The following is a 13,157-nucleotide window of genomic DNA, read 5'->3' on the forward strand; positions in this document are numbered from 1 at the left end:
GCCTCTCTGCTCCACACTTTGAACAGGATCTGCAGCAGCTGCAGAAGCAGCCAGTAGCACTGGAGTTTGAAGCAGTCGCACAACCACTGGAGGGGTCTGGGAAGGTTCTGGGTGCTTTTTCCCTGGAATAAGACTAAATATAAATGGAAACTGTCTCCATGGACAAGATACAAGGCCCACAATCCCCCAGGGATTTGAAATTAAGTATACAAATGAAAACTTGCATAATCATTTAACAAAGTAAATGCTTTTCTCATGGCACTAGTGTACAGGACTTCCACCATTTAATTCCTTCTGAAGTTACATTTTGGTTTGTTTGTCTGTGTTACTTAACCCTTTTAGTTAAAAGCTAGTCAGAGCTGACTATCCCCTATGTTTTTAGCACTGAAGACGACTGCTAACATATTGCATTTATCAACTGTTAGAAGCTCAGATGAGTTGTGTAAGCAGAGGTTAATCAATCTATGAAAAAGGAATTTGGCGCTGTCTAAGGAGGTGAGTCCTTCTCAAGAGGAGAGAGAGAGAGCATAAGGTTATTAACTGCATCAGCAGAATTTGCCATAAGGTAGCATTTAGTTACATTCCTATCATTCCAGCTCGAGGTGCAAAATGGCATTTCAAAGGACACAATAGTAGTTGGAAACCAAAACATCTGAGAAAGTTTGATGTCCAAATGAAGAGATATTACTAAATGTGCTAACTGCAGCTTTCAAGGTTTCCCAAACTTAGTCCTTTGACCACAGAACATACCATTCAAAAAGCATTAACTATTAAATGACTCACTCAATTTAAATTAGATGTATTCAAATGTCGTGTCAGTGGGTGTAATTTTTTAACAGTTTCTAATTTTAGCTGTTTTGTAGTTGAAGACTACTGTCAAAATATATTGTAGCTATTAAACACTGCCTCTGAATCTTTGTAAAACAAATACTACACATCGACAGGACTGATGAGGGGAACTCAACATACAGGTATTTCACAAAAAGTCTAAAAAATACATATATACATTTCTTGGACTGACTGTGATAAAAGGTCAACAATGTGAGTCTTCTATGTCCTAATCGATTGAAGCTCTTCCCACATTGGGTGCAGTGTTAAGGCCTCTCCATTGTGTGAATCTGCTGGTGTCTCTTTAGGTTTCCTAGCTGACTAAAAGTCTTCCCACACTGGGAGCAATGATAGGGCCTCTCCACTGTGTGAATCTGCTGGTGTCTCTTTAGGTTTCCCAGCTGACTAAAACTCCTCCCACACTGGGAGCAATGGTACGGCCTTTCCCCAGTGTGTGTCCGCTGGTGCATCTTTAGGGTTCCTAATAGACTGAAGGTCTTCTCACACTGGGAGCATTGGTAGGGCTTTTCCCCTGTGTGAGTCTGCTGGTGCTCTTTTAGGCTTCCTGACCGAATGAAGCTCTTCCCACACTGGGAGCACTGGTAGGGCCTTTCCCCTGTGTGAATCCACTGATGTCTCTTTAGGGTTCCTAATCGACTGAAGTTCTTCCCACACTGGGAGCACTGGAAGGGCTTTTCCCCAGTATGAATCTGCTGGTGCTTCTTTAGGGTTCCTAACCGAATGAAGCTCGTCCCACACTGGGAACACTGGTAAGGTCGTTCCCCTGTGTGAGTCCGCTGGTGTATCTTTAGATTTCCTGACTGACTGAAGCTCTTCCCGCACTGGGAGCACTGGTAGGGCCTGTCTCCTGTGTGAATCCGCTGATGTGTCTTTAGGTGTGCTAATCGACTGAAGCTCTTCCCACACTGCGAGCACTGGTAGGGCCTCTGTCCTGTGTGAATCCGCTGATGTGTCTTTAAGGTTCCTAACTGACTAAAGCTCTTCTCACACTGGGAACACTGGTAGGGCCTCTCCCCTGTGTGAGTCCGCTGGTGCTTCTTTAGGGTTCCTAATAGGCTGAAGCTCTTCCCACACTGGGAGCACTGGTAGGGCCTTTCCCCAGTATGAGTCCGCCAATGTGTCTTTAGATTTCCTAACCGACTGAAGCTCTCCCCACACTGGGAGCACTGGTAGAGCCTCTCCCCTGTGTGAATCTGCTGGTGTACATTTAGGTTTCCTAACCGACTAAATCTCTTCCCACACTGGGAGCACTGGTAGGGCCTTTCCCCTGTGTGAAGCCGCTGGTGCCTCTTCAGGCTTATTAATTGACTGAAGCTGTACCCAGTCTGGGAGCATTGGTAGGATCTTTTCCCTCTGTGAATCCACTGGTGTTTCTTTAGGGTTCTTAATCGACTAAAGTTCTTCCCATACTGGGAGAGTTGGTAAGGCCTTTCCCCTGTGTGAGTCTGCTGGTGCCCCTTTAGGATTGCTAAAAGATTGAAGCTCTTCCCACATTGGGAGCACTGGTAAGGCCTTTCCCCTGTGTGAGTCCGCTGGTGCCCCTTTAGGATTGCTAAAAGATTGAAGCTCTTCCCACATTGGGAGCACTGGTAAGGCCTTTCCCCTGTGTGAGTCCGCTGGTGCCCCTTTAGGATTGCTAAAAGATTGAAGCTCTTCCCACATTGGGAGCACTGGTAAGGCCTTTCCCCTGTGTGAGTCCGCTGGTGCTCCTTTAATGTTCCTGACCGCATAAAGCTCTTCCCACACTGGCAGCAATGGTAGGGCTTCTCCCCTGTGTGGATCTTATGGTGTGTCTTCAGTTGTCCTAACTGACTGAAGCTCTTCCCACTCTGGGGGCACTGGTAGGGCCTCTCCCTGGTATGAATCTGCTGGTGCCTCTTTAGGGTTCCTGAATGGCTGTAGCTCTCCCCACACTCAGAACACCGATAGGACTTCTCCCCTGTGTCAGTCTGTCTGTATTTTTCACAGCCTCTGTTTAAACTGAAAGTCTTCTCACCCTGGGAACCCTGTCGAGCTGTCAGAGTGTCTGTACTTGTTCCTTCCAGGGTATTGAGTGTGTCTGTACTGGGCTGAGCGGCACTGGGGCCAGCAATAATTGGTGAATGCTGGGTTGTGTTGACAGATCCAGTCCTCAGTTGTCTGACATACTCCTTGGGGTGAGATCTTTCGATATGTCTCTGTAGGTCAGTGTCTGCAATGTAGGAGAATGAGAACAAGCAAAGGATTCATTTGGGAGGATTCATCCACTCTCCTTGTTGTGGGCAAGATAGAGAAAATTCAGTCAGTACTGAGAGGTGACAGGGTTAATAGAAAAAGAAAGTCAGGAAAAAAGTTGAGACAAATAAATATCTTCTCCAAATGTACCAAAACAATTGCAGTTTTGATGGTATATATTGGTAGTTAAAATCACCTGGGTTTGCAGGTTTCACAATCCGTTTCCTTCTCCTTCTCCCATCAGTGTTTAATGGAAGAGAACCAGTCAGCTCCTCCTCAGTCACATCCTGAACCGCTGCGCCCTTCATGTTGTCACAAAAACCAAACAACAAGGCAGAATAAGCTGCTCATTTCATGAATTTATACAAGCTGTTCTCTTTGCTTATTAGAAAGAGCAAAGAAATTTTCAGGTTAAACATTAAACTAAAATTATGTCTAGGGATGCAACAATCCTACTATTTCTGTCCCGATACCAATACCTGGGCTTGGGGTATCGGTCAGTACCAAGAACCGATCCCATACCAGTGTATACTTACCGAGTACCAATCCCATACCAGTGTATACTTACCGAGTACCAATCCCATACCAGTGTATACTTACCGAGTACCAATCCCATACCAGTGCATACTTACCGAGTACCAATCCCATACCAGTGTATACTGTATAAGCTGTAGGCTTTTGCAACACTGTGTGGAAGACACCGTCATCATTCTTTTATGTGTAAAGCCTAAATTAAACCTTAAACCTTTAACAGCTTTCCTAAGTTCATACAAGCATGTGTTACATGCATCGTTACATATTATACATATAATGATATTTAAATATATATCCATCCATTTTCCAAACCGCTGTCAGGATTCTAAATTCACAGCTTGAAAGGTCTTCATAGAAGAACAAAACCTTGACTGTAAAGGCTGACTGATACTTCTGCGTTAGTACCATGTAGCCGTTGACCTATGCTTAGCACCTCCCCAGAAAAATAACTATGCGTTGTGCCAATGCAGACCACAAGAACTGATTGGTCCACTTGGTAGCAGTAGTATTGTTTTAATATGAGCAAAGAAAGCGTATACCCAGGTGTACTTATACTGGTGACTGAACCTGAAGCGTTAGTTATAATCTAACATTAAATAACGTACAGTATTTAGTTATGTGATGTTAGATATAAATAAAGCTTCAGTTTTATTTTCTCGCTTCTCCAGAATTTGAGCTAGAGTTTGTTGTTGCGGTCTTTCTCTGCTAGCATTAGCAAACTCTGCACTATGGTGCGTCTTTAGATGTCATATCAAATTGCTTGTGTTAAATGAAATGTTGTCCCTTCCTCGTCTTGGCACTTTAGTAGAACAGACCTTACAGTCTGCTTTACTTCTGTCGTCATCCCTTATCTTAAAATATGTCCAAACTGATGACATCCTTCTACTTGACAATTTACCAGTGCCGCTCTTTTCTGCATTTATCCTTCCCAAATATTTGTGGTTGTGATATTGCAATTAAGTGGTATCAGTTCTTGGTATTGGACAATTTTTATGAGTAAAAGCGCAGTATCGGCCTGATACCCAATGCCAGTATCGATGCATCCCTACTTATGTCCTCTTCCAATGTGACTTACAGTTGGCTGTTTTTGAGATTAGGGTCACGTTTGTACTTAGCTCTCACAACGGTTCGCTTACGCATTGTGTCCAGCACACGTATCATGCATTCATTCCAACCATCATTTATGCAGCTATGTGTTTACATTTACATTATGTCTACATGGGATTCAGTATCACCAGTATGGTCAACTTATGGTACTTTACATACCTTATACAAGGTACAGCTGGTATTAAAGTAGCACCTGGTTTGTTTTTTTTTTAAGAATGAGTGGCTGGAAGATATTCAAAATGGAATATTTTAAGAGGCAAGAGAAAAAACATTCTGGACACTATTGTGTCTAGGGCTGGACGATGTGCAATATTAATACCGACATTGCAAGTCAAACGCATCCAATTCTCAAATTGCAAGGACCATGATAGTCAACTGGGTTTGATCAGACTTTTGCATACCATCATACTGTATACAGATTATACCACGGTATAAGGTATTTCCATAACATTAGATTTTAATACAGCTCTGGTACATTCTGAGTTCTCAGAATCCTTCTTAATGCTACGTCATTCAAAAGTCATACCTTAAAGCGTTCCTTAATGTTCTGGGGTGTTCTCTAAAATATCCTTAGTGAAGTATACCTTCAGTAAGAGATACCTTCGTAAGGTTGGTCTGAACCACTCTTATCACTTATCAAGATTGTTAAGTTGTATCGCTAGTGGCCCCAACTGCTCAGACTGCAACGTATCTGAAATGAGCAATATACTGTTGAAAAATATGTAATAACTCAACAGTTTTGTTTTTTTTTTGGGGGGGGGGGGAGATATAAATCATGACACTGCAATGAGCACAATTGCAACACACACCATCAAAGGATGTGATGTAAGGAATATTTTAATGTCATTTTAAAATAAAGAAGAATTATACTGGCATCATTAAGGGAACAGTTTCACAACTAAACACAACTTAACTAAAAAGTAACTGATCCATTCCAGACAGTTAATATTACTAGTAACACTGTCCAGCATCATCAAAGTTAGTAACAGTTTACCAGATGTAGAAGCTGGGACACAGCATAGAACATGGATTTTAACTGTGACATTGAATACATGGCAGAAGGCAATGACAGTGCATCGGAGGGTTTTTAATAGAGATGCACCGATCCAATATTCAGATCGGTATCGGCACAGATCCATATCTATTAGACAAATCAGGTATCAGCCATATGCAACCAATCCACATGCAATACTTACTTATTTAGTTTTCAGCAGTCTGTAAAAAGAGAGGTCCTATTTCTTATAAAATAGATTTATACAATAAGTTGCACAACAGCTCTTTACCATTTTAGATGTGTTTTTGTGGCATTTAAGCTGAACGCTAATGCTGCCATTTTTTTTTTGCATCAGATAAGAGGGTGACGCTCTGGAAGTATTTTATGCTTAAAACAACAACTAGCAGCACAGCAATTTGCAATCTTCGTAAAAACAAAGTTTTGAGAGGTGGGAATAGTATTTAGTAGAAAATCCTAATAAAGAAACCGCAAGCAATTGTGCAAGAAAACGCGAGTAATATGAAAATGGCAATGGATGATTTGGGAGTCACTATCCATCCATCCATCATCTCCCACTAGATTCGAGGTTGGGTCGCGGGGGCAGCAGTCTCAACAGGGAAACCCAGACTTCCCTCTCCCCAGCCACTTCATCCAGCTCCTCCAGGGGAATCCCGAGGCGTTCCCAGGTCAGCCGAGAGACATAGTCCCTCCAGCATGTCCTGGGTCTTCCCCGGGGCCTCCTCCCAGTGACATGCCCAGAACACCTCACCAGAGAGGCGTTCAGGAGGCATCCTAATCAGATGCCCAAGCCACCTCATCTGGATCCTCTCAATGCGGAGGAGCAGCGGCTCTACTCTGACTCCCTCCCGATTGACCGAGTTCCTCACCCTATCTCTAAGGAAGAGCCCAGCCACCCTGTGGAGGAAATTCATTTTGGCAGCTTGCACTCGCGATCTCGTTCTTTCGGTCACTACCCACAGCTCGTGACCATAGGTGAGGGTAGGAATGTAGATCGACTGGTACATCGAGAGCTTTGCCTTTTGGCTCAGCTCTCTCTCTTCACCATGACAGACCGATGCAGCGGCCGCATCACTGCTGACGACGCACCGATCCGCCTGTCGACCTCCCCTTCCATCGTTCCCCCACTCGTGAACAAGACCCCAAGATACTTAAACTCCTCCACTTGAGGGAGGACCCCATCCCCAACCCGGAGAGAGCATTCTACCCTTTTCTGAGAACCATGGTCTCGGATTTGGAGGTGCTGATTCTCATCCCAGCCACTTCACATTCTGCTGCGAACTGTCCCATTGAGAGCCGAAGGTCACGGTCCGATGAAGCCAACAGAACCACATCATCTGCAAAAAGTAGAAACCTAATCCTGAGGTCACCAAACAGACACCCTCAACGCCCTGGCTGCGCCTAGAAATTCTGTCCATAAAAACCATGAACAGAATCAGTGACAAAGGGCAGCCCTTACGGAGTCCAACCCTCACCGGAAACGAGTCCGACTTATTGCCACCCATACAGACCAGGCTCTGGCACCGGTCATACAGGGATCGAACCGCCCTTAAAAGGAAGCCTGGCACCCCATACTCCCGGTGCACCCCCCACAGGACTCCCCGAGGGACACGGTTGAATGCCTTCTCCAAGTCTACAAAACAAATGTAGACTGGTTGGGCAAACTCCCATGATCCCTCCTAAACCCTGCTGAGAGTATAGAGCTGGTACACTGTTCCATGGCCAGGGCGAAAACCTCACTGCTCCTCCTGAATCCGAGGTTCGACAATCCGGCGGACCCTCCTCTCCAGAACCCCCAAATAGACCTTACAAGGGAGGCTCAGGAGTGTGATCCCCCTATAGTTGGAGCACACCCTCCAGTCCCCCTTCTTAAAGAGTGGGACCACCGACCCAGTCTGCCAGACCAGTCTGCTCCCGATGTCTACGCGATGCTGTAGATGCGTGTCAACCAGGACAGCCCCGCAACATCCAGAGCCTTGAGGAACTCCGGGCAGATCTCATCCACCCCCGGGGCCCAGCCACTGAGGAGCTTTCTAACCACCTCAGTGACCTCCGCCCCAGAGATAGGTGTTTTCAATATCATGCAGCCATAATATTAAGTAGGCCTATGAAACACTAACTACTATGAAATATCTAACATACTACATTCGTGTGAAGTGTCTTACAGCCCCACATACACTCCATTTTACCTTGTACTGGCTCTCGCTCGTAGTCCCTTCACCCTCAGATATCAGGTATTCCCTCTCCTCTTTTTTAACTTCTCCAACATCCTGCTGAGAAGGTTTCTGGTTCATGCGGCAGCTGACTTTACTGCAGGAAGGAGTCCGCTGACTGATAACTGGATGCTGACAAAACAAATGAACGTTTCAGGCAGACTGCACTACCTTACGGCATATCCACAACACTCCTACTTAGTGTTCAGGTACCATCAATGCTTTGAGTGACACTGATGAATGCCTGACACTGTGTGTGAAGGTATCACCTGTCACGGTGAAACCCCTCTGATTGGCTGTTTCCCCTCATCTTACCGTGTTGTCTGAGCTCCTACTCAGAAAGTGGGGAGTCCACCTATCCTCTGAATCGCTGTGTTTGTCATCGCCCAGCCTCTCCGCCATCACTGTCCTGGATCGGCCTCTTCTCTTGAATGCTGAGGTGGTAGCATTCAGCCCTAGAAAAAACAGGGACAACTGGAGATTATATCACTCTTGGTACTTGTGCGAGCCTGATGCTAGTGCCCGAAGCCTACCGATATCCAACATGGTGGGGTGGTTCCTCTTCATGTTCCTGTAGTGCACCTTCTCGCATCTCTGCAGCCGAATCCATTCAGCCTTGGAGAAATAGGCCCGGATATCTGCATAATCCTCCTGTGTGGGGACAGGGCTCTCCATGAGGCTGCTAAGTGCTTTACAGGGCAGGCATTCTGATATTGAAAAGCCACAGCGCTTGCTGGCCATGTCAGATATAACAGACTTGTCTCACTTTTAGCTGCCAGTTTTTTTACATCACAGCTGCCTTACCTCGGCTGACAAACTCAAGCCTGAAGCCATTTCCATCCTGTGTCACAACCAAGTTCCTACCTGTAATATGCAACAAAATATGTCAAATATACAAAAATGTTTCCCAAAACTAAAGGACTTCCAGCAGAACATTGTAATATTGTGCAAATTGGATTTCCTGAGGGCCTCATATGCTTCAATGAAGGTACCGAGCTAAATAAGCATGGTAGATGGCGAGCTGCCTGAGGCTCCCTAGATAAAAATTGATAGTGGGGTATCGCAGGGTTCAATTTTAGGACCACTATTGTTCCTAATTTACATGAATGATATTGACACCAATACATACAGTAAACTGGTTAAATTTGCAGATGACACCAAGGTGGGTGGTGGAGCAGCACAGAGGCTACAACGGGATCTGGATTTATTTAGCGACTGGGCTGATACCTGGCAGATGAAATTTAACATAGATAAATGTAAGGTAATCCATGCAAGGGAGCAGAAATATAACGTACAGATATTTTATGGGTTCCACTGAAATAAAGGTAGCAGATTACAAGAAAGATCTCAGTGTGTATGTTGATGCTTCCGTGTCCCACTCTCGCCAGTGTGGGGAAGAAATAAAAAAGCCAATAGAATGTTGGGTTACATCTCTAGGTGTGTGGAGTTTAAGACAAGGGAGGTGATGTTACGATTATATAATTCCTTGGTAAGACCCCACCTAGAATATTGTGTACAGTTTTGGTCACCATACCTTAAAACGGACTTTGCTGCCTTGAAAAGGGTGCAACGTAGGGCTACGAGAATGATTCCTGGTCTTAGAGGAATGTCTTATGAGGAGAGGTTAGCTGAGCTGAATCTGTTTAGCCTCGAGCAAAGGAGACTAAGGGGGGACATGATCCAGGTATATAAGATTCTAACAGGTTGGGATGCTGTTCAGCAAAATGGCTATTTCAATATTAGTTTAAATACTAGAACTCATAGCCATAAATGGAAATTAGTGGGAGAACATTTTAAAACAAATTTGAGGAAGCACTTCTTTACACAGCATGTAGTTAGAGTAAGGAATAGTCTTCCTGCTAGTGTAGCAAAAGCTAAAACCCTGGGTTCCTTTAAATCAGAGCTAGATAAGATTTTAACAACTCTGAGCTATTAGTTGAGTTCTCCCCAAACAAGCTTGATGGGCCGAATGGCCTCCTCTCGTTTGTAAATTTCTTATGTTCTTATCACATATATTGTTTGTATTCTAATTTCTTACAGACTTTGAATTCTTTAAATACTGAACCAGATTTTACCATTAAACACATGCACTTCTTTTGCCAGCTGAGACTACTTTTAATGGTGGTCTTAGTTTTAATTAAGGCAAAAATATTGAATAATAACTGAAAGGATTTAATTTCGATAGGCTTCGGACCCCCCGCAACCCAGATGGATAAGCGGTTTGGAAAATGGATGGATTTAATTTCTGTTTTACCTGTAACTAAACTTGCTTGATACAAAAGCATTACATGTCCATGTTCTATGAGTCAAGAAAGAAAGGCCAGTTGTGTTTACTGGCAAAAGATTATAATTCCTGATATATATATATATATATATATATATATATATATATATATATATATATATATATATATATATACACACACACACACACACACACACACACACACAGACGATTCTCTACTTAAAACTTACAAACTTTCAGACATATGAACGAAAAGGACTGTTTTGGACAATTTGAAGTCCAAATTGTGTTTCTTGGGCTCCTTGGGTTTCCTGTCCGCAACATCAATTACGTGCCAGTTCTGCATAGTACAACTTCTGGCCGCTACTCCCGCCGTGCAGCATCGTAGCGTGTGTACTCTCAGCATCCTAGTTCTTTGTTCTTAAGTATACCCTTAAAATGATGCTGAATAAGGACTTACATTTCAAGTTGCGAACGGCCGTTCGGTAGTAGAGGAGCGCCTGCATATATATATATATATATATATATATATATATATATATATATATATATATATATATATATATATATATATATATATGTTTTGTTTTAAAGTGGTTTTTTTTTTACTTCTTTACTGAAAATAAGTAAAGGTCAATGAGTTTCAGGTTTGAAAAATAAATATTTGTACAACATAGCTATCAAAATGGGTAACAACATAAAATAAGGCTTAAAGCCTTAGTAATCACTAATGGTGAAGATGATTTTACAACATGACATTACCCGGGCATTGAAAATCTATAGATATATCAGTTTCTGGCAGCATAAAACTACATGTACAAACTGTATCACACAGAAAATAAGTAGCAGTTTCTGGCAGCATTAAACTACGCGTGAAAAACTGCTACCGCCCATTTAAAGTATAGGACAGTTATTTTGATAGCATAAATGTCCATTCAAAACTGTGGGTAGGATATTTTGGCAAAGTAGCAAAATCGGAAAGAAATAACCAAAGATTTATGGTACGGTAGTAAATTCGCGTGAGGTAGCAAAAAACGGCAGAACACTGGCTTACATTAAAGTGATTAAAACATAGCTTACATTAAAATGATTAAACCATGAGCACAAATGACCGCAGTCCCACTTGTCCATCCGTCCATATATGTATGTTACAGTTTTCTTATATCTGTACTGTTCTCAGGCTCGGTGTTTTATATAGTACCGGACTTCAGTTTCTTCTTCAGATCTATAAAATAATTTAAAAGTCAAAAATGTTTCTTTGACTGTTAACGCATTCAGTTATTTTTAATATTACTCCTTCCTAGTTGCAAACAACGCGAGAACTTCTGTAGTGACGTTGCAGAGATTCCCCAGAATTCACAATGAAAATCAAAACACAAAGTCGCCTCTCTTGAAGAATGGAGGGGTAGAAAGGCATCAAACTCAGCGGATAAATATAGGATTTGCAATATTTGTTTTACTTTATTGAAGTATTTCTATCATATTCTTTAATGCTCTATTTTTGTTTAAAGTTCCCCTAGGATTCCCTTTAAACTGATTCAGAACATGAGAAAAGCGGCTTACTGGAGTACAAACGGACTACACTGTTTTAATAAATCATACAATAAACTACTCTGTCTTGGGGGTAACACTAGAAAACGCTGACATTAATGTTTGTGGCTGAGATTTTTCTCATTGCTTCGCTGCTCATTTCCAGGGAACGAGTTTGACAATGCTATCAGTTTCCACTCTACAAGGCCGTATTCTACGCGATCGTCTGCGTTGGAAAATCGAAAACAGTGTCCCTCTTTGAATCTATATTGGACGCGATTTGTCCCGTATTTCACTATTTGCCGCCCTGTTTGTTAAATTGTAATGTCAGGGACCTGGGAGGCGGGCTGGCTTCCAGTATTTCTTCAGGTAGAAAATGGAAATCCTAATTGCTGCTTTCTGTCACTGTAAACATTATCCATACAGAATGTGAGGCTTCATATTTGAAAGAGATTTGAAAGGAATGTATGTCGTGAGTGTAACTGGCAACTTTGAATTGTGTAGGGGGGTAATTTGGGGATGGGTGCCTGTCCAGATAGCAAAAATCACCAAGTCTGCACAACGGACTTGGGCCGGTGTCCTTTTGCACAACGGGCCAATTCCGGCACCGATCCGTGTTTCTTTCTTTGGACCAGAACTGGGCCAGCGCCAGACCAGATGAGGATTTTTTAATATATATATAGTGATTCGACCCAAATCTGGACCAGTTCTGTATTGAATCTGGTCCACATTTGGGACAGATCAGGGCAAGTCTGGCCCAAATCCATATTGGATCTGGACCAGTTCATTTTGTGGATTTTTTAAATACTTAATATTACTACTAAATCAAGTATCCCAGACAGGTGTCTGGGCCAGATATTGGATAGAATTTGGTGCAGATCCGCAAAACGGGTCTGTGCCGGGTTCTTTCTTTCCAATGGCCCAATACCGGCACGGATTTGGATTGGGGATCAGGAACAGACCTTGGCCAGTACTGGGCCAATACAGTTATTAATGCTACAATATGTGGTGTGGATGTATCCCAGATCCGTAACTCAAACTTTACATCTGGGGCTCATCTGACCCTGGTCTGTGATTGGTGATTAATTTATTCAGCTACACCTGAGCCAAACATGGCCCAAATAATTCCCCACACATTTCTTGTCTTCAAAAGTTTATTTTATTATTTTTTTTACATTTCTGAATTTCAATCTTATCCAGAGAATACATAACATTTTTTATTACAAAAACTCCAGTCATATGAAAAATGTAAAAAAAAAATCAAAAACATCATGACAAGATTACGTGTAATAAATTGTTTAATTCTATATCATTTGTATTTTTAAAAAATAATAATGCATCATGCAATAATTACAATTTTTTTTTTTTACGAATTTACGTGTGTACGGAGACCAAGTGTCAAATGCAAGACATTCAAAATAACAGTCAACTTACATGACAATTTGGATGGATA

At 42.5% G+C, this 13,157-nt stretch overlaps 1 protein-coding gene across 1 annotated transcript; it reads right to left on the bottom strand.

Annotated features, from left to right (window-relative positions):
• Window positions 1-783: 783 nt before the first annotated feature.
• Window positions 784-11,476, bottom strand: LOC125715373 (zinc finger protein 271-like). The gene is made up of 7 exons (XM_048986779.1): window positions 11,255-11,476; window positions 8,734-8,793; window positions 8,463-8,580; window positions 8,245-8,384; window positions 7,906-8,061; window positions 3,260-3,365; window positions 784-3,040 (listed from the first exon to the last, which is right to left on the bottom strand). Exons 2-7 carry the CDS (start codon window positions 8,767-8,769, stop codon window positions 1,095-1,097), a joined length of 2,502 nt encoding a protein of 833 aa, XP_048842736.1. The 5' UTR covers window positions 8,770-8,793; window positions 11,255-11,476; the 3' UTR covers window positions 784-1,094.
• Between the last annotated feature and the right edge of the window lie 1,681 nt (window positions 11,477-13,157).

This window comes from Brienomyrus brachyistius, chromosome 20, assembly GCF_023856365.1.
Source record: "Brienomyrus brachyistius isolate T26 chromosome 20, BBRACH_0.4, whole genome shotgun sequence".
Lineage (NCBI taxonomy): Eukaryota > Metazoa > Chordata > Actinopteri > Osteoglossiformes > Mormyridae > Brienomyrus > Brienomyrus brachyistius.